Below are 23061 nucleotides of genomic sequence, written 5' to 3'. Positions count from 1 at the left end.
TGATTATTCAAAGTAATAAACAAAATTTTTTTATCGATTTGTTTGTTTGTTTTTTTTTTTTACAACGAAACTTGCTTATAAATATTCCATGATACATTTCGAAGTTATGAGTTGTAAGATAATATTAATAGAATAAAGTGTGTTCATTATACACTAATGGAAGCTCAATAACTTATAAAAGACGGAAAAAGTGGTTTTATTTAGAAAATCATATTTTTAGAATTTTATTTCAAAAAAATTCGAAAATATCAAAACTTTTTAAATTATTTTTAGTAAATTAGATGTATTTGTAATTGTCATGTAACAAAGTATTTTTGAGTTTTCTTAACATTATTTATACAAGTGTTAGTAAGGTATTGCTGTTGAACGAAAAACAAAACTTTTGATAAAAATAGATAGTTAATTAATTTTTTTTAAAAGAAAAAATGTATTGTGTTATATAATATTAATGTTTTTTAAAATTTATGAATCTCAAAATTTTTAGATTAATACGGTCAGACTAAGATTATGCAAAGTAATAACAAAAAATATTTATTGATTTGATTTTTTACAACGAAACTTGCTAATAAATATTCTATGAGTAATCGTTGTTTTGAAAAAGTAGGTATAATTTCAAGAAGTATTTATTAATGGATTTCTTTGAATAAAAAGGAATGAATAAATAAATAAAGAAAGAATATTTCATTATAGGAAGGTTGGGAAAAACATACGAAAAAAATTTAAATATCTTAAATATTTTAAGCTACTATGGTGGAATTGAAATTTTAGGTAATAAATTACTTAGTAGTTTTTGTAAAAAGAGAAAGAAACTTTTGTAGCTACTCTAATGAAAACAGCATAATCATATATTGAAGGTGAAATGTCAAACTTGAAAGGATTAAACGAAGCCTTCTTCCAATACTTGTTTATATACAACATTTTTGGTAAGCGAATATCATAATTTTGCCAACATCAGGTTTAATTAAAAATCTAATAAATTTCATGGAATACCTCCGGGCATAGCAACATACGGCTGCCCATGTGAGAAGACAAGATCGGGTAAATTCACACCAATTATCGGGATTGTCTGACCTTGGATTTGTTAATGGTCATTGCAAAATACAACCTGATGGGAAACTGCTTCCGCTTGAATTGAAATGGGTAACCTTCGTTCTCAATCGCAGATAAAGGTATCCGAGGAATTAAAATCTTTTTTCCTATGTGATGGCTAAGAGCGATTTCAGCGTGCATTATATTATCTGAAAACTCGCTGCCTCATTCAAACACTCAAAATTACTCCTGTCACTTTCTAGTAACCCCTACGTTGTGCAGCATCCTTGAAAGTTAAGCACAATCTGCCGCCGATATTTAACAAATCACAGTAGGACTTAGGGCCTCGAACATGAAGAAGTAATAGACGCAAATAATACCTTTCACCTTCTGCAGGATTTGCCGAGTTAACATATGCCCGATAACCTGTCTTTGTTTCCTTGGTTTCCAAGTTCCAATCGGTTGTTTCCAAACAAAATTCTCAGGGAATTTAAAATACAAAAACTTTGCTGCTTTACTGGATTGTGAAGCTTAAAAAATTCAGTCAGCATAGTTACGCAGGATTAATTTGGAAAACCAGTAAGGATATGAAAGAACAAAATAGACGATGGTCGGTGAATAATTCCAGCAATGCTGCTGGAGTAACATGCGATGACAACCTAATCTTACCACAAGCGCAACAAAAAGATGGAGGTTCAAAAATAAATCTATGCGCGCCACAAAAACGACACGGAGGCACCAATGGTAAGCCACACATCAGCAAAATGTCTCCTTCATTGTCTGAATTGAAAGTTTGGAATTAAAAAGAAAAAGGGATGCATTTGGGGAATAAAAACAAACATTTGAGGCAGAGTTCCAAGGGAAAAATTTCGAGACAAAACATCACCTAACACTTACGATTAGGACGACATGCCACAGGAACAAACCCAATTTGTGCTGCAACATTAAAAAATATCATTGGACGAGAGAAAGATAATATGTACGCAAATAAAACAAGGAGCAAAGAACGGTATCTAACAATTGGAAGCGGGGGAAGCAGAGGAACCAACGTGCGAAACCTCAGAAATGGTGCTGCCATATTTAAAAAGTACCTTATAAACCATTCAAAGCCAAAGGAAAATAACGACATGAATTTTGGAAAGAATGACATGAAGAAGAACAGAAGAAAAACACAGGTGGGAGAAAGTAGCACAGGCCTTGCGAGAAAGCCCGAGACGACAGCCGAGCTCCTGCCCGGTGTCATGAGATTCAGTAGAACGATAGTGGGAAAATAAAAGGAGCAGACCACAAATGCAAAATAATGAAGCACGAATGCACAAAGAAATGAGAAGGTAAGAAACGGTAGGCAATAATGGGAGCTTGTATTAATGGGCAATAATGAAATTAAGTGCTATTATTGTTAAGAAAAAAAGAAGAAGAAAAGAATCGATTTTTGTTAAGAAGAAAAGAAGCGGAAATATGTGGAAAGAGAATACGCGAAAATGTAAGAAGAAAAGAAGGGAAACTCACATGGTAGTTGGAAGGATAAATAAGTAATTTCACAATTTAAACTGGCGTATTTAGATTATAGTAGATAAAATCTTTGATTAAATTAATTAAATGCACGTCCAAAGCTATCAACTTCTGAACACTTTACACACAACTTGAAATGGAAGATCAATATATACTTGCACTATTCACATATTATCAGATTATATATCAGCGATCATGTAGCGCACGAAGAACGCCTTCAAGAGCGAAAAAGGCGAATCCACGAAGTCCCGTGGACAGGGGTGACGATCCGTGGTTGAGCAATTGGATATGCACAAGTGAGCGTCACCTTCTTGTCCAAAACACTGATCATCAAAGATTGAGTCACTCCTAATTCATAAATGAGAAGCACTCGATCAGTATATATACTTGCCAACCGACGAAAAGGAATTAGACCTGTTTGAGGTTACATTAAAAGTGCTAAAGTCGTTTTGTTTGTCCTGTTTTAAGATGGCACTATTAATTCCTCAAACAACAGTAACTGAACTGTATGTACTTCAAAATCAGTACGATGAACCATAACTTGCCAGGGCCACACGCACAATATTATTGCATCAAAGGAATCCTAGGAGTAAATGGAATCCAACAGCTACTGCTGATTTCTGAAGATTGGTCCTAAGTGCACAAAATCTTTAACTGAACCAAGACTCGAGTTAAATTCGAAGAACAGAGACTTGCCACCATTCATTCCGGACATGATTTCAGCCACCCTTTGTTGGCACCTTGCGCAGCAGAAATCCGCCAAGAACACCACTTCTTGAACCTACCAATAATGAAAGAAAAGGATAAGAGATGGAGAGAAACTGCGTCGTCATCAAGTTTATTATTTTGACGTGGGAAACTAGCAGAGAGTGAACACTTAGAAGAACCACAAAATGGGGATGAAATGCAGAGAAAACTCACAAGAGGTATGGCTAAAGACTCGATGGCTGCAAGGGTGCTGGTTTGTGGGCGAGGGGCGCCCTTAGACGCGGGGGCAACGAGCTCATTCTTTTGCCATCCAAACATTGTATCACTCCTCGCATAATATTCAGTAACCAAGTATCACAAAATAGGAAGTTTTAAGGCCAAAAGCTCAAGAGTTTTTGTAGAGAGTGAAAATGATTTACCAACATTTACTTAACCAAAGTGACAGGACCATGCCATCTTATTTTATTTTATTTTATTTTATTTTGATATGATATTACACACACACACTCACACACAAATGATGCGCTCTGTGTTGAATAAAACGGAGGCTTATGAATGACAACTGTGCTTGTGAAATGGTGAAGTCTGAGCTGACATAGATGCTTTTATTCCTCCGGCTAGCTGGGGTGAGTCTTCACCAAAACACTGGAGTAGAAATCCTAGTGTATCATAGACTCACTCGACAAGCAGCCCCCACAACACATTGAACTTGCTTTACATGTAAATATTGTAATAAGGTTGCTTCTAAGACTGAAACTGTCGATTGCAATGCCAATTAGTTAGATTAGTTCAATCAAGTCAAATTCAGTTTAAATTTAAATTGTTATGAAAAATAAAATTAGTCAGACTATGAAGTGGGTTTTATGTGTTTATTTTTTGCTTTTTTTTTTTTTGTTTTGAGTGATCAAAAATTATTTCGGATCACAATAAATTACAGTTATATGAAAATCAATTCCTAAAGACCTCTACGTGAAGCTAAACCAAAAACAATGGCAAACAGATCCCTATTGGAACTTTATATTTGTTCCATTATAACTTTTTGAAAATATAATATGACTGAATACACAATGAACCTTACGAATTTGACTAATAAATAGGCTCTGAGTCCCAAATGAAATAATACAGAACTTACTAAAACCCAACACCAAAGAGTGAGAACGGATATGGTGGTGTTACACTGCCATTCTCCCCACCCGCTTGCTCTTCGAGCAAACCGGTAAGCACTCCGCCCCCATAACTATACCGGAGATCATCATTTAACAGAGGTGAAACCGCCATGGAACCACCGGTTAATGAGCTCAGGAAAGTGCCATCATGATGTTCTTGACTGATTATGGAAAAATGATTCGACCCTTCAGGGTACGACATCACGAGAGAATCTGAAGAAGAGATTGGTCCTGTCTCCTTCATGGTATTACCTTCATGATCTTCTTCACTGTTGATTGATGAACTTGGCAAAGCCATTTCTGGCGAAGAATTCGAAGAATTTGCAGAGACCAAAACCTTCCTCTTCTTTTCATTGTTTCCAGATGTTATCTGTTTCAATTTCTCTTTCTCGAGCATCATTCGAGGTAAAATCCCAGGGTCTTCCACTACTTTGTTCAAGAAAGTCATCATCTGTTGAGGTCTTCTCTCGGTCGCCTCAAGCCTCCGGTTCATGCTTTGAATCTCTTGTTCTAAACTCTTCTGCTCTTGCTTTAGTTTTGTGATCTCCAGTACCAACTCCTCCTCTTCACCATCTTCATTTCTGTGATATGACGCGAAGTTTTTGCTGCTGTGCTTTCTCCGGACAATGTTGCTCAACAGTTGCGTTTGCCCACGTAAGAACCATTCGTTTGCGAACTCCCACCTATCAGGATCAACCTTTCTAAAACCCTGAGGAAATTAAATACAAAAATGATGGAAAACTTTTGCACAAAAAATACAAAATTATAAAACATCCATAAAGCTCTGGAAAAAGGTTAATGACAAATCAAATACTCAAGGTTCCAATTTATATCCCTTTCACGCAAAGCTATTTCTGTAATTAAGGTTTGGTGTCACCATAAACATGCACCAGTTTACTGACAAACATTCCCACTTCACTTTATGTTAGTTCTCAAGACTCCACATCCTAGTTCATCTTTTGTTCGGCTCAATATTGAGTTAAAAATAGCTACATCCTCAAGTTATAAATCATTTTATCGTCTTGCAGACGGTGTGTTATTAACATATGGATTCAAAGATCATAACAGTAAGTAAAGAATGCCATACAGAAATTTTACCGAAAAGAAGGCGAACCCACAGACAGTATAGTATAGTCACTTGTGTGATTCACTATAGTAAAGCAAGAGTCTGGATTTTGTGAAGCGAGATAGACACTGGACGTGCTTCCCATATAATGCATCCAATTCAACTAGTCTGGATTGGTTATTTATGTTCTTCAATCAAGACAACTCAGCTTGACATCCTAGTTGATATATATATAGATAATGCTTCATCTTTTCTGCAAATTAACAACTATCCATTTCTTTAAAACCCAATTTATTTTAGCATCTTCAAATGATAGAGAGAAGTCCCTTGTTTCGACAAAACAAGAAGTATCGGACCAAAGTTTTGAAAAAATTCAAATTTCGTTTCCAAAAATAAAATCAAGTTCAAGAAGGACAGTGTATTGATTCTCCCCTTCTACTCCGAATAGCAAAACGCCAAAGTTTTAAATGCCTGTGCTGCTCTGAATTCTGAAAGCGAAGAATGCCCATAATTTCTTTTAAGAAATAGACAAAAATCCCAATTTCGAAAACACAAAAGTACAAACTTTCCATTCGAGGAACAATACGGATCCATATTCCACCGAATTTTCATACCAAATGCAAAAAACTATCTAGTCAATCAACTACTTACATAGGTATTGAGCTGACGCACGAAGCTGGAGAAATTATTGTGCTTGAAATACACCGGCAAAATGGTCTGCGAAAAACTCAGCGGCTCCACAATGATGAAACTGTTATTGCCATTCCCCCATGCTATCAACCCATTGGTGGTCGCGCCGTTCACCATCTGATAAGTCTTCAACACAAACGGCGCAACCACACCATTGCTGTAACTGTTACCAGTATCAGCCTCCATTCCATGCATAAATTCCTCCACTCCAAAGAGGGATCTCCAAGAATCAAACGGAAAAATAAACAATTTTTGCAAAACAACAGAAGAATCGAAAGATGGGTTCGATGCCAATGGTAACAGGGCACCGTGATATAAAGCGAGGAAGAGCTCGGGATTGTACGATGCCAGGAAGTGGATACGTGGAGGTCGCAGGAATGGCCAAATAAGATTGATATTTTAGGGGACGAGAAATGGGATCCCTCGTGTCTTTTTCCTCGCCTTCCTTATCGTAAAATGGGGGTTTTGATATTTTTGCCGAAGTTGAAATACACGCGCCGTTCGTGAGAGTTATGCTTGTGAAAATATTTAATTTTGAAAGTGCTACGTTTCGACCTCTCAGTGGACAACGCCCCAATGATGGATTCAGCTGGCCATACAGCGAAGCGAATCGGGAGATGAGACGGTGGTGACGGTAGACATGTGCAAGTGTGGCTTATGTCCCTTGTGTTTGGGTTGGGTTGGCCCGTCTCGTCCCGCTGTATAATTGAAATGAGTTGACAAATTTTTAATTCGTCTAATGGTGGTTCGATCCGTCAATTTGTGGGTTGCAGGCTGCTCCAACTCGTCGAATATAACTAAATATTGACGGATTGGCCGTTACGCACCGTCAAATAGACGAGTTGGGATGATGATATCCGTCATTAGTTCAAATACGTTAAATATATGTTTTAGTGATGGTTAAATCAATATTGACCGTAATATACTCTGGATTGCAAGAACTCAACCACGAAAGAACACATTAACTTTCAAACGACTCCAAAATTTTTACTTTTAAAAAAAAAATCATATGAGGTATCGTATTATTAATGAGTAAAATACTATACTTGTAGATCTTTTTTAGACCTGAATCATATTGGTTTGAATTTTTCTATGAGGTGTATTTTTTGTGTTTAAAGAAGTAAAACTAAAAACTTCATGTCCACTTCTTACATTTTTATATAATATTTCACATTAATTATGATAGTTTAAGTTCATTTAATAATTGTGCATTTAAATTTGTTTTATTTTGTATTACTATATGTGAATCAGTAATACGTGAATTAGATTTGACATATTGTTTCATTGTAATAGCAAAACCACAATCAAAATTCATAAAGGTGAAATCCAACCATCAAATCGCAACCTAATAAAATATATCTGACACAATATATAAAATAAAAAATATATAATAAAAAACAAAATGTAGTTGGGAGATCCAAATTTATTTTTTAAAAAAGAAATTATAAGGTTTTTAAAATATTAGTAATAATATAAAATTCAACAATATCTAGACCTCGAGACATAGTACGGGCATCAACTTGTTTCCCATTAGCTGAATATCTATATAAATGCCTACAAACAATCATTGTGTTGCCAAGTGGGTCAGATTTGTTTTTTGTTTTTTTGACGGGCCAAGTGGGCCAAATTTTGAAATCAAACCAGCACTGCTTTTTCTATACTTATTCTTATTTTTTAAAACAAAAATAATTGTAATCTTTTTCTAAGAAAAAAAATCTACCATTCATGTAATTTATTACACCAGCCTCTAATATCATTTAAGTACACCATTTGATTCGATTCGATTACGAATTGATAAAAAAAAATGATCGAACTGAATTCTTCCTTTTTTTTCTTGCTAAGTAATCTAATAAGTTTTTATGATTTTTTTAAAAAAAGTATCAAACTAATCAAATCGAATAACTGATATAAAATCACCTTTTTGATTTATTGAATAAAACAATGTTCAATGTACTCACCATGAAAATAAAATAAATCTCTACTAAATTATAAAGATTCAGAAACTTATATAACTGTTTTGGTTCGACTTGGTTATTCGAGTATCCAATCTCAAATATAATTTTGATAAATAAGTATGGCTCCCAATTGTTTATGGGAAAAAAGTCAAAACTTCAATTCCATATGGATCTAATTTGTTTCTTTGATCCTCACTCTCTTTCATAATTTTGATAATGTTATAAACTTCAATTCATATATATATTTTTCTTAAAGCGAAAATATTCATTATTAGAGCTACTAGACGATTAAAAAAATCATCACAACTAGCTATAACATTCATTAAACAGAAAAGCGCTCGACCTTCTGAAACCCACATTTATTTAAAAAATTAGGTTTGAAAATTTCGTAAATATTTTATGGATATTGTCACCAATAAACTGAAAAACACCCCCGTTGCATCTTCTTGCAGTGTAATAATTAGAGCACTCACTTCGCATAATTTCTCTTCGAAGTGCCATTGACTTAAGATTCACTCTACTTATACATGACGCTGTATAAATTTTATTTTCTTTTTTCTTTTTCTAAAATAATAACAACAACAACAACTAAAAATTTTAGATTTTTTCTCTAACTAAAAAAAGTTTCACCTCAAAATATTGGAACCTTACTCATACATTCATTTTACTGTAACACTTCATTTTTCGTTTTTTCAAAACTAAATTACATGTGTTTTCGTTACATGCATGAACAATATAACAATATATTATGTCTTCCAATTTTTAGAAATACAATTTTTATATAGGGATTTTTAAAAACATATGAATTTTTTGGTCGATGTCAACTTAATGACATCATGATGAAATTTTGATTATGATTAATATTATTCTTTCGAGTGAGATTTATTGAAAACAAATATGGTTGACTTTTATGTAGTTACTAATTATTGGGATTTTTCTTCATTTTTTTTGTGTGATTACTTGTTGGTTGTGATTGACTCTCGGGTAGCCTATTATCTATAGACGAAGAGTTACCATAATCCTTGAATTAGTACAATAATATCTATTTTATTTATTAGATACATATTTTCAAATAAAATTAATTGTGTGTCGTAATATAATAAATTATTAAATTATTGTTCGACGTGCGCATTGTCGTTCGTCATCCAAAGGATGAATCACTATATCGGATGTAACACTTAACTAATACGCATACACGTTTGACTTAGTTTATATTATTCAATTATAAATATTAAATTAAAAAAAAAAACCAGAGGGGAGCGCTAGCTAGGTTTCCATTTGGCAGCTAAAATTTGCACGTTACTTGTAAATACTCATATTATTAATAATAGATAATGATGTATGTTTGGTTGAGGTCGGTCAAACCCAATAAATCTAAGCACAAGTCCAGAAGGCTCAGATTGGATACTGCCACAAAAGGCTCAGCTCGTATACCGGCTCAAAGGATTGGCTTGAGATACTTAGTCCAAGAGACGATAAAATTAATGGTAAGTTAATATATCTAACGAACACGCTGGTAATAGGCTGCAATAGTTTCAGTTTCTTCCATCCCGAGATTTTCAAACTTGGAATTTAGCAGCCTCATACTATTTCGTTTCACGCTTTCAATTTTTTCACAATATTCTTGTAGAGCATCACATGCGTCTTTAGCAGTAACACAATCCGCAATGGGTCAAAACATTCTCATATCAACAGTTGAGAATATTGCATTCAGTGTTTTTGCATTGTAGCTTGAAATCTTTGCTTCCGCAGTGGTCCAAGTTGTTTCTGGTTTGAGAATGTAATCACCCTCTGGACCTAAGATATTTTCTTGGAGGAGTCCAGCCATTGAGAATACTTTGTCATGCACGCTCATTCATTGATTTTATGGTAAAACGAATTCCTGTCTTTCACATGGCGTATTTTGTACCATCCAAGACAGGAGGTTTGAAGAAAGAGTTTACTGAGGATGAGTCCATAATGATCATGAATAAATAAGATAATCAGAATCAGCAATTAGTGTATCAAGAGGAGACTCTGATACCACTTGCAAGGTTTATTTAAACATGATATTGACATAAACATATGAAATCAAATACTATAATGTTGTCCTTTGATGTCAACAACATCGAGATGCAACAACATCGTTCAATACTTACTAAAACAACGTAAGCAATTAAGTTCAAACAGTAATAGAGAATTACGAATAATTACGAATTATTAAGCATAATTACGCAACGGAAATAAAAACACAAAATTTACTAGGACAAAGTAATATTTGATTACAAAAATCAATTCTAGTAAACCAATCAAAGTTAGATTCTCAACACTTTGAAAAATCCTAACAACACTCTATATTCAGTTCTAAATTAAAAACAAAACTCAAGAGTGTAAAAGAGAAGTTGAAGCCGCAGGTAGACGCCTGAATGATCTTTCAAGGAATAGTAGACAAGAAATTGTATTCTCACGAACACACTTCAAAGCGGCAACGATCTTCCAACTAATTTCGAGTTTTCTCTGTTCTGTCGATCAAGCACTGTCTCGTGTGTTACTTTTTCTTGTTCAGCTCTACTTTTACATTCCTTGCATGCTTCAATCTTCACAATATTTGTTTCCTTGTGCTATGTTTCTGTAATGAAGGAAACAATCATTTTAATTAATAAAGACATAATCTTAATAATTAAGGATAGAAAATATTCAAAGAAAGGCAAAACATATATTCAAGATTTAATTCTAAAAGGAAAGGATCCAAGGCATATTTTTCCTTTCAAAAAAGTATCAATGTAAGGTTATAAACTCAAAAGATGTTTCGTCCCAAAAAGCTGTTGGAAAAACGTGTTCAGATCAATTAAGAATTGATACCTGGTGCAGCGAAAGTTTAAAAATTTTTATTTTTCTATATGGAACGATTCCATATCATGGGTATCAAAACTTTACGATTAAATTATGCAAGTAAAAATAAAATCACAATTAAATTTTTACCTCTTCAAGCAACGGCTTGATTATGGACACCAACAGAATTTAATCTGCTCTTCTTGTATATCCCGGAAACCGATGGCTTCACGATCAATCTCCGGAATAAGGTCCACGAACAGAAACCAGAAACCCTCTGATTGATTGCACTAGAAATCAATCAGATGTTTATCGATGAGAATAAACAGATTTGATCTGTTAATTCGGAATGTAATTTTCCACAAAAATCACAGACCGAATTTTTTCAAAAGGGACAGAGGAATTCGAAAATTCCCCTTGAATATTATGAGTGATTTTTGAAAATTGCAAGATGGAATGCTTATGATTTTCGAATACTACTCATATATTTATAGATAATTTCTAGACTAGATTAAGTTATGATTATATTAGGACTCTAACTCCTTAGGGCCCATAATCCATAACTTAAGCCCAACAAGTCAAGCTTGTTATTATAGAAATTAATATAAAATTCATCGTGACTCTTATTGATAAACTAATTTTACCAATGTACACAAAAAACCATTTCTGCATCTTTTAAAGTCAAGATAATTTTTCTGAATCCGAATTCAGTGATTTCCAAAAATGTTCATCCCTATGTCATTTTAGGAAATTTCACTCCCTTTAATTAAGAAGTCCAACTTCTCTTTCATTAAATTTAACTCTTTAAATTTAACTATCTCAACGGGGTTTAGTAATCCATTACTTGTGTGACCCTCAATGGTTCAGGGATACAGCTAGCCGTGGGCTCACAACTCCTTGTGACTCGGAACAATAATTTCCAACTTGCCCAACGAATCATGGTAAGAGCGTCTAGCAACATCGTCCCATAATTTCCTAGGTATCACTGATAGTGCCTGCAAGAACCAGTAGGTTTTGGTTAGCGTACAGTACGGTCCCTTCATCCAGATATCCCGATCGAATCAACAACCATTGGTGCATCGAGAGTCATTCGAGATTCGATAACTATGCATTATATCTTGGAGATCAAATAGTGACATCGCATGTGTTATTAGGAAAACCGAGTAACCTAAAACACATCATGTACTCTGGCCAGAGATTCTTCACACTAATATCTCCTCAGATCGCATAGGATATCCACACTCGCAAGTATGTGGTGAATCCTTGATAACAAAGCATCGACTCCTATATGTGTCATAACTGTACCCAATTCCGACACCTGATGACCCCAATAGAGTCGGTAAAAGAGTCAAAGTACAGTACTAGCATATAGAATCTCAATGATGTTTCAAGTAGTAAGGACTAATGGTGTACAACCAAAACCGCGGACTTTATCCACTCGATAAGTGATAACCACTTGGAAAGTCCGAATAGGGTAGTTCGATCATTCATCATATGAATATCCATTTGCATGCTTTGAACATCTCCATGTCCATTATCAAGGAAACGTGGTACTTGGCGTCACAAATGCTAGTCTCAATCTCGAGCGATCCTTATCCTTATTAGCGGATGACTCAATTGACTAGGAACTGTTTAGAATATACAGTGACTATAAGATGTGTTTCATAATAGTGATCTCTCTTTATTCACTATATCATCTTACTTACACTATAGTATATTCAAGGTCTTTATCAAAACATCAATAGTATATCACAATATAACAATATGAAAAAAGACAAAGAAAATGCCATTAATGAATGTAAATTATATTAAACAAAGATTGTTTATACATAGAGTCACAAAAGCCCTTAGCCACAAGTTGGCTAACCGGGCACCCACTCATTCAATCTCCCACTTGCCCTAAAGCAAACTAGTCACACTACGCAATTCCATTACTTCGCGATATTTGTCAAACAATGGTCCTGGCAAGGGTTTAGTAAGTGGATCAGCGATATTGTCTGTAGAGGCCACTCTTTCGACAGTGATGTCTCCTCTTTCCATAATCTCCCGAATGATGTGGTATTTCCTCAGTACGTGTTTGGATCTTTGATGAGACCTTGGTTCCTTTGCCTGAGCAATGGCACCAGTGTTGTCGCAGTATACCGGAACTGGACCAACAGCTTCAGGAATTACGCCCAACTCTTGGACGAAATTTCTCATCCAAATGGCCTCTTTAGCAGCAGCTGATGCTGCAATGTATTCTGCCTCAGTGGTGGAATCCGCTGTGGTGTCTTGCTTGGAACTCTTCCAAGAGACAGCACCGCCATTGAGCATGAATACAAATCCAGAGGTTGACTTCGAGTCATACATGTCGCTTTGGAAGCTAGAGTCGGTATAGCCTTCCAATTTCAATTCTCTTCCTCCATAAACCATGAATATATTCTTAGTCCTTCTCAAGTACTTAAGAATATCCTTCACGGCTTTCCAATGCATTTGACCGAGGTTGGCCTGATATCTGATCGTGACACTCAGAGCAAAGGCTACATCCGGTCTGGTAGATATCATCCCATACATAATACTACCTATGGCTGACGCATATGGTATGTGTGTTATTTTCTCTATCTCTTCGTCAGTCTTGGAACACATAGACTTGGATAGAGAAACTTCATGACACATAGGTAGATGTCCTCTCTTGGACTCATCCATAGAAAACCTTTTCAATATGGTGTCGATGTAGGTTGCTTGAGTGAGTCCTATCATTCTCTTAGATCTATCTCTATAGATCTGTATCCCTAGAATATAGGATGCCTCACCCAAATCCTTCATCGAGAATCTACCTGATAACCATATCTTTGTTAACTGAAACATCCCTACATCATTCCAAATGAGTAGGATGTCATCAACATAAAGCACTAAGAATGTCACCGCATCCTTAACTACTTTCTTGTACACGCACGGTTCCTCCGGGTTTTTGATGAAACCAAAGTCCTTTATTGTTTCATCAAATTTCTGGTTCCAACTTCTTGATGCTTGTTTGAGACCATAAATTGATCTCTGAAGCTTGCATACCTTATGTTCACTTCCCATGGATGTGAATACCTCGGGCTGCATCATATAGATTTCTTCCTTAATGTTTCCATTAAGAAATGCAATCTTCACATCCATTTGCCATATCTCATAGTCATACCATGCTGCTATGGCAATAAGGATTCTTATGGACTTGAACATTGCGACTGGTGAAAAAGTTTCATCATAGTCAACTCCTTGTCTTTGAGTATAACCTTTTGCTATCAATCGTGCCTTGTAGGTAAGTACCTTACCATCAGGCCCAAGTTTTCTCTTGTAGATCCATTTACACCCTATTGGAACAATTCCATCGGGAGGATCTACTAAAGACCAAACTTGGTTTGTATGCATCAAATCTATTTCCGACTGCATAGCTTCAAGCCATAAATTAGAATCCGCATCAGAAATTGTTTCCTTGAAGTTTCTTGGATCACATCCAATGTCGGGTTCACTTTGATCCCCTTCAAGAAGAAGACCATATTGAATAGGAGGTCTAGAAGTCCTCTCGGATCTCCTAGATATAGGCGTGCCAATCAATGGTTCCTGAGGTGTAGGATCATTATTTTGTATCTCGGGTTCTTCTCGAATTTCTTCGAGTTTCATCATCTTGCCTTTCTTATATAATAAGAACTCCTTCTCCATGAAGGTGGCATTCCTTGAAATAAACACTTTTGTTTAAGTAGGATGATAGAAATAATATTCGATTGAATTCTTCGGATATCCTACAAAATAATATAAGGTGGATCGACTATCCAACTTATCTCCCACTGTCTGCTTCACGTAAGCAGGACATCCCCAAATCCTTAAGTACGAATACTTAGGAGCTTTGCCATTCCATAACTCGTATGGAGTTTTATCTACTGCTTAAGTATGGACATTGTTCAACAACGATACCGTCGTTTCAAGCGCATAGCCCCAAAACGAAGGTGGAAGCTCAGTGAAGCTCATTATAGATTGAACCATGTCCAACAAAGTTCGATTGCGATGCTCCGAGTCACCATTCAGCTGAGGTGTCATAGGAAGAGTCCACTGAGAGAGAATCTCATTCTCTTTTAGATAGCTCAAAAACTCGGTACTTAAGTATTCTCCACCTCGATCCGATCGAAGTGCTTTAATACTTCTAACTTGTTTGTTTTCTACTTCAGCCTTGAATTCTTTGAACTTTTCAAATGATTCAGACTTATATTTCATTAAATATAAATACTCATACCTCGAATAATCATCAGTAAAGGTAATGAATTAGGTGTGACCAAATTTAGTACCGATACTAAATGGTCTGCAAACATCTGTATGGATCAAATCCAACAGATTTTGACTACGCTCAGGCTTCCCTTTGAAAGGAGATTTAGTCATTTTTCCTTTTAGGCAGGACTCACAAGTAGGTAGAGAGTTAATATCAGACATATCAAACATGCCCTCTCCCACTAGCTTGTTCATCCTCCTTGAGGAAATATGACCTATCCTAGCATGCCAAAGGTTTGCCGGGTTTTGACTATCATTTTTCCTTTTATTTGTTATTACCGGTTTATCAACATAATTAATTGGAATGTCTTTTAATTTTAAGTTATATAGATCGTTTTCAAGTTGTCCATTTCCAATCAAACATTCATTCTTGTAAATATTGCAAATCCCATTTACAAAATTACAAGAAAAACCATCTCTATCAAGCATAGAAACAGAAATAATGTTTTAAACTAAATCTGGCACAAATAAAACATCTCTAAAAAATATATTAAAATTGTTCTGCAAAACTAAATAAACGTCTCCCACTGCTTTGGCTTCAACTCTGGAACCATTTCCGAGCCTCAGCTGGGTCTCACCCATCCTAAGCTTACGACTTCTTGTCATCACCTGCAAATCATTGCAAATGTGAGATCCACATCCGGTATCCAATACCCAAAAAGTAGTATTAAGTGAAACATTTATTTCAATATAAAACATACCCTTTGCAGTTTGCAACTGCTCAAGGTATTCCTTGAAGTTACGTTTCCAATGACCGGGTTTCTTGCAGTGATGGCAAACATCTTCGGATATGTTCACGTTTGAAGATTTTGTCTTGGCCTTCTTTTGTGGTACAATTTTCTTGGGTGGGGCAGAACGTTTCTTACCCTTTCCACTTAGCCCCTTCTTGGAGTAAGAAGAGGAGCCAAGCAAGAGTACCGGTTTATCCTTCTTTAATGTGGCCTCATAAGACACAAGCATATTGACCATCTCTTCAAGGGTGGCCTCTATCTTGTTCATATTGAAGTTCACCACAAATCCGTCAAACGACGAAGGAAGTGAAAGGAGTAACAAGTCCGCGTTTAGTTCATGCTCCAATGTCAAATCGAGTGTTACCAACTTTTCAATGAGCCCAATCATGTGTACCCCATGCTCACGGACCGAAGTCCCATCTCGCATGCGGCATGTCATGAGCTCTTTGACAGTGACATATCTCTCCGACCTTGACTGAGCTCCAAAAAGTTCCTTGAGGAGCATGTGTATGTCAGCAGCATTCACGACATCCTCAAATCGCATCTGGAGTTCATCAGACATTGAAGCTTGCATATAGCATTTAGCCTTGACATCATGGTCCCACCATTGATCAAGTTTTGCCAATTCTTCCGGACTTATATTAGCCGGTGCTTCCTTTGGAGGATTCTTTTCTAACACGTAGAAAATTTTCTCCGAGTTTAGAAAAATCTTTAATTTACTGAACCATTCCGTATAGTTTGCGCCAGTCAATTTGTTTTGTTCAAGAATTGAGTATAGTGGATTTCGCGAATTCATTGTAATGAAATACTGAAAAGAAACAAACAATAATCAGTTATTGTTTAATTAATTTACTAAGACATAAAATATGGCAAAATTTAAATTTATGAATTTCACTCCCACTATTTTAACGATTTCACTACCCTCTAGTGAAAACGGAAAACTCCTTTCCTTAGTGGGAACATGGAGTCCAATTGACAAATCATAGTCCCGAATAATATCAGCCAACCATAATTTTCAAAAGGTAGAGCCCAATTACTTCCAAAGTAACCCCCATGTTTTTACCTCATGTCCAATAAGGGCCCAATAATATGACGCCGTTTATTGTGACATGTCAAGATAACCCATCAATATTAAGTTGTGATGGACGGTCGCCATGTGGATCCCCCAATAATATGAGTCAATTCCATGGGAGTTCCACCCAACTTACAACATGTGTCGATCCAATGTACAACTTTCCGACGAACGGGCCCCCCCAATAATATGAGCCGGACCGTATCTGCAGGTAGCATCTCATACATTGATCGTTGATGGAAGGTAGGAACATTTAAACAATATTTAAATTCTCTTTTATAAATCTTGATATCAATTTTAAATCATATTTAAAATGAGGGATTTTTAATTTTGAAAATCTGTCTCATCATGCAATTTATGTATGCTTGCGGGATTCATACAATTTAGTCTAAACATGCATACATCAATAATATCATATATTATTTAAGGATGATCGATCACATTATCTAATCGACCCGTGGTTGCCAATCCTAGGTGATATGCAAGTATGCAATGCAATCCTATTACATTGAGCTTCCATTTACATTTTTTTGGTCTTTATCGTCTGCTGGGCCCATCATTGTCTTCAAATCTTTATCTCCCACTAAGTCTAACAAATTTACAATAAATTTCGATGACAAGTAGGGGATACATATTTAAGGGGTGGAAACGGGCCATAAACCAAAACCACTTTTTATTACAAATGACAATTCAAATTGGGCTATAAACCAAGCCCATTAATAAAATCCAACAACAATAAAACCAAATGTAAATTATCTAACATACACCTAAAACATTGGTCATGGCAATCGATCATCCTTTCATCCAATAGTTAATTCAATAATTAAAACATTGGATAACATGAAATGACATCATAATTAAAAGATAAAATCATATTTTATCTAATACATACATAAGATCATATTTTATCATCAATTGTACCAAAATAATTAATTTTATAAAATCTAATTTAACGGATAAAATTTATAAATTTTCCAAAAATTCAAATTTATCCAAAAATCAATTTTAAAAATTTCAGACTCGAACAATTCGATCCGATGCCTCGTGGACCAATCAAAAACAATTTTCGATCGAACCAAAAACTAAAATTCCAAAATATTAAAATTTTAATTAAAAATTAATTTTAATTTTTCCCGGGCTACCCGGGACAATCCCGGGCAGCCCGCGCCCCAAAATGGGGCCCAGGCAGGGCAGCCCGTCGCTTCCCCTTGGGCAGCGTCGGTCGCTGCCCATGGGCAACACCGTGCGCTGCCCTGGGCAGCGATGGGCTCGCTGCCCTTGGGCAGCGACGTTCGCTGCCCGATGTGCCCATTAAATTTTAATTTAAAATTTTGTTTTTGTTTCAAAAACCCGAGGCCAAAAATTTTGTACAATCGATTAATTTAATCGTTTGATCTGAGAGCAACCTGTCTCTGATGGCACTGTTGGAAAAACGTGTTCAGATCAATTAAGAATTGATACCCGGTGCAGCGAAAGTTTAAAAATTTTTATTTTTCTATATGGAACGATTCCATATCATGGGTATCAAAACTTTACGATTAAATTATGCAAGTAAAAATAAAATCACAATTAAATTTTTACTTCTTCAAGCAACGGCTTGATTATGGACACCAACAGAATTTAATCTGCTCTTCTTGTATATCCCGGGAACCGATGGCTTCACGATCAATCTCCGGAATAAGGTCCACGAACAGAAAACAGAAACCATCTGATTGATTGCACTAGAAATCAATCAGATGTTTATCGATGAGAATAAACAGATTTGATCTGTTAATTCGGAATGTAATTTTTCACAAAAATCACAGACCGAATTTTCTCAAAAGGGACAGAGGAATTCGAAAATTCCCCTTGAATATTATGAGTGATTTTCGAAAATTGCAAGATGGAATGCTTATGATTTTCGAACACTACTCATATATTTATAGATAATTTCTAGACTAGATTAAGTTATTATTATATTAGGACTCTAACTCTTTAGGGCCCATAATCCATAACTTAAGCCAACAAGTCAAGCCTGTTATTATAGAAATTAATATAAAATTCATCGTGACTCTTATTGATAAACTGATTTTACCAATGTACACAGAAACCATTTATGCATCTTTTAAAGTCAAGATAATTTTTCTGAATCCAAATTCAGTGATTTCTAAAAATGTTCATCCCTATGTCATTTTAGGAAATTCCACTCCCTTTAATTAAGAAGTCCAACTTCTCTTTCATTAAATTTAACTCTTTAAATTTAACTATCTCAACGGGGTTTAGTAATCCATTACTTGTGTGACCCTCAATGGTTCAGGGATACAGCTAGTCGTGGGCTCACAACTCCTTGTGACTCGGAAAAACAATTTTCGACTTGCCCAACGAATCATGGTAAGAGCGTCTAGCAACATCGCCCCATGATTCCCTAGGTATCACTGATAGTGCCTGCAAGAACCAGTAGGTTTTGGTTAGCGTACAGTTCGGTCCCTTCATCCATATATCCCGATCAAATCAACAACCATTGGTGCATCGAGAGTCGTTTGAGATTCGATAACTATGCATTACATCTTGGAGATCAAATAGTGACATCGCATGTGTTACTAGGAAAACCGAGTAACCTAAAACACATCATGTACTCTGGCCAGAGATTCGTCATACTAATATCTCCTCAGATCGCATAGGATATCCACACTCGCAAGTATGTGGTGAATCCTTGACAACAAAGCATCGACTCCTATATGTATCGTAACTATATCCAATCCCGACACCTGATGACCCTAATAGAGTTGGGAAACGAGTCAAAGTACAGTACTAGTATATAGAGTCTCAATGATGTTTCAAGTAGTAAGGACTAATGGTGTACAACCAAAATCGCGGACTTTATCCACTCGATAAGTGATAACCACTTGGAAAGTCCAAATAGGGTAGTTCGATCATTCATCATATGAATATCCATTTGCATGCTTTGAACATCTCCATGTCCATTACCAATGAAACGTGGTACTTGGCATCACAAATGCTAGTCTCAATCTCGAGCGATCCTTATCTTTATTAGCGGACGGCTCAATTGACTAGGAACTATTTAGAATATACAGTGACTATAAGATGTGTTTCATAATAGTGATATCTCTTTATTCACTATATCATCTTACTTACACTATAGTATATTCAAGGTCTTTATCAAAACATCAATAGTATATTACAATATAACAATATGAAGAAAGACAAAGAAAATGCCATTAATGAATGTAAATTATATTAAACAAAGATTGTTTATACATAGAGTCACAAAAGCCCTTAGCCACAAGTTGGCTAACCGGGCACCCACTCTTTCAAAAGCTTGCCTAATAGGTGGTGTAATCTTATGAGTTTATAAAATACTCATTATTAGTTTAATATTTTAATGTAAGATAATATTGTAGCAGGTTCACAATATATTTACATAGTATGATATCATAGTGACAAGATATTGAAGCTCGGTAGCTCTCAGGCCGACCGCGAACTATATATCAAACCAAATAATTTGTTCTCAAGTTTGATCTAAACAAAGTTCAAGCATTTTCGATTTTGCACCGAACTTGATAATTTCAAACATGGAATCAAATACTTTTTGAGTCAGATCGATTTATTTACACCCTCTATTTAAAAGAATTGATTCGGACAATTTTGCTCTGGCAAGAGGAAAAGAACCCTGGCAATGTCACTAGTAGGGGTGAAATCGAACCGAATCGAGCCGAACAATGAAAAAATTTTAAGGCTCGAATTCGGCTCGATAAGAGTAGCTCTCTTGAAACAACAATCAAACTGTAAACATGGCAGAGATGCATAAAGAAAATATCATGATCCTGTATGAGTCATTGAGAATGATTACTGGAAACCTAAAATTTGTACCATTGAGTTGTCCATTTCTTCATCCTCGAATGAGAAAATAGTCCCATGCAGCTTAGTGTTTGAAGTGCAAAATTGGATGTAATTTGTCAAATTACACTATTTATTAATATGAAATTATAATATTGTCCCTCATATTTTTTTATATTTATTAATCATAATATTAAAATTAAAATTTATCATTTTATCTTAAATTTAATCATTAAAACCAAAAATATTATTATGTATCAATTAGTATTCCAACTCAAACATATTAATAATCATACCATTTTATAATATCCAATCTTATTTATCAACCAAACTAAATGATAATTACTAGCATGATAAAGAAAGATATTCTGATTCCACTCGTGTTTTCATCCTCTTTCACATTGAAAAGAAAAGCGAACGTGCACCATAAATTCAGGTTAAATTCATGGACTAATAATTGAGAAAAATTTCTCTGTTATCAATTTATCACATAAATTTGTCAGAAATTTTATATACTACTGGTCGCTACAATAAGAGTAAATTGTAGTAGGAAACATTGTTTTTTGACACTAAAATTTATAGGATGTTAATTTCTTAAGTCAAAATGGGGTTCTGTTCGAGCATCAATGGGACACCCCGAAACCTTCGATCTTAGATATGTTGCAGTGGGGAATGAGGATTGTGAGAGGAAAGATTACAAAGGTAGGAATTATTTTGTAGATAATGCTTGTGTTATTTAGTAAAGCAAACTTTTACATAATTTTTCTTATTTTCTGATGATATATATAGGTAGCTACTTCAAGTTCTATGACACTAGCTATTAGTCGTTCATATCCGGACATCAAAATAATCTCCAACTGTGATTACTCTTCTGAACTATTGGATCTCTTGCAGCTCATTATTATGACATCACGTGAGATTTAATAACATAAACTTTCTTTTCAAGCACTTGAGATATACTTCGGTTTTCAGCAAAACAATAATCAATTATTTGTTCTTTATCATGTATTTTATGCTACCAGCTTTACGGACATGCAAATTTTGTGTTTGGACGACAAGCTATAAAATTTAATAAGCACCAGGAGGAGGTCCAAAGGTTGGAAACACATTCCTATAAAATTAACAAAAACTCAATATTATCATCGTGTATATAATTAATGATTTCATAAAAGTTCAAACATTAAGTGAAGTTTTGAATAATAACACTGGAAATCAATAAAACAAGAAAATGAAAATAAATATAAAAGCAAAAACTTACGAGCAACCACTTTCAATGAGCCAATGTGAAAAGTGTGGTGTGCTGTCTCAACTTCCATCAAAGTGGAAAATTATCACCAATCAATATCAGAGCACCTGTACCGAATCATTAACAAAGACAGATGAACTAGTTTTAAGAGAGTCCAGTGCAGCAAATTCACAAGTTAACAGTGTAATTAGTAAGAGACTGGGGTTGAACCTGAAGTTGGGGAGGATTTGTGGATGAATGATGGTGGTCTGTTTTCAGAGAAGAAAGGAGAATTACAGCTTTAGCACTAATAATAACATTATATCACAGAACCAAAATCACGATTTTGAATTTATTTTACTTGTATAAAAAATAATAACACTATAACACTAATAAACTAAAGATAAACCAAGCCCCAAAACCACCCAACTGCCCCTGCTCCGCCTGCACATCGCCGCCACCACCAGACATCCACAACTTTCCCCGCCAACCCCATCGCTCAAAACTTGTATCACAAAAACCCACCTCCAAACCGAACCAGGTCAAAGACCAACCCCACCGCTACATCGCAACCCCAACAACCCAACACCACCGCCGTGGCTTTCTGCCCGTACAAGCAATAGAGCCGCCGTCGCCAGCTACACACACTGTTGTCACTGCCGCCTACTCAACAAGAAATGGCCAACGAGTGGGGAAAAATAAAGTTTTACCTGACATGTTTCTATCTCCACAAACCTTTCTTGATTTCTTCTATCTCCACAAATCGTTCTTCGATCGAGATGGTGGACAGCCTCTAGGGTTGAAGAAAGGGGACCGAAGAAAAATAAAAAGATGAATGGGAGATTGTCAAAGAAACCGATTCAATCTTTTTACTTCACAAAAATCATTATAAATTTTATTTTTTTTACCTTTTTACTTCGGCAAATATAACATGCCGAAGTAAAATATGATATAAAATTATTAGTGAAGCCC

At 35.4% G+C, this 23061-nt stretch overlaps 2 protein-coding genes across 2 annotated transcripts; both read right to left on the bottom strand.

Annotated features, from left to right (window-relative positions):
- Positions 1-2664: 2664 nt before the first annotated feature.
- Positions 2665-4016, bottom strand: LOC140872415 (uncharacterized). Its single transcript, XM_073275208.1, has 3 exons — positions 3463-4016; positions 3241-3322; positions 2665-2889 (listed from the first exon to the last, which is right to left on the bottom strand). Exons 1-3 carry the CDS (start codon positions 3565-3567, stop codon positions 2759-2761), a joined length of 318 nt encoding a protein of 105 aa, XP_073131309.1. The 5' UTR covers positions 3568-4016; the 3' UTR covers positions 2665-2758.
- Positions 4017-4254: 238 nt separating this feature from the next.
- Positions 4255-6597, bottom strand: LOC140872595 (heat stress transcription factor C-1). The gene is made up of 2 exons (XM_073275487.1): positions 6133-6597; positions 4255-5124 (listed from the first exon to the last, which is right to left on the bottom strand). The coding sequence occupies exons 1-2, from the start codon at positions 6364-6366 to the stop codon at positions 4381-4383; spliced, it is 978 nt and encodes a 325-aa protein (XP_073131588.1). The 5' UTR covers positions 6367-6597; the 3' UTR covers positions 4255-4380.
- Between the last annotated feature and the right edge of the window lie 16464 nt (positions 6598-23061).

The sequence above is a fragment of the Henckelia pumila genome, unplaced genomic scaffold, assembly GCF_033568475.1.
Source record: "Henckelia pumila isolate YLH828 unplaced genomic scaffold, ASM3356847v2 CTG_466, whole genome shotgun sequence".
Classification (NCBI taxonomy): domain Eukaryota; kingdom Viridiplantae; phylum Streptophyta; class Magnoliopsida; order Lamiales; family Gesneriaceae; genus Henckelia; species Henckelia pumila.
Note: the sequence above shows the minus strand (reverse complement) of the source record. Positions and strands in the feature narration are given on the sequence as shown.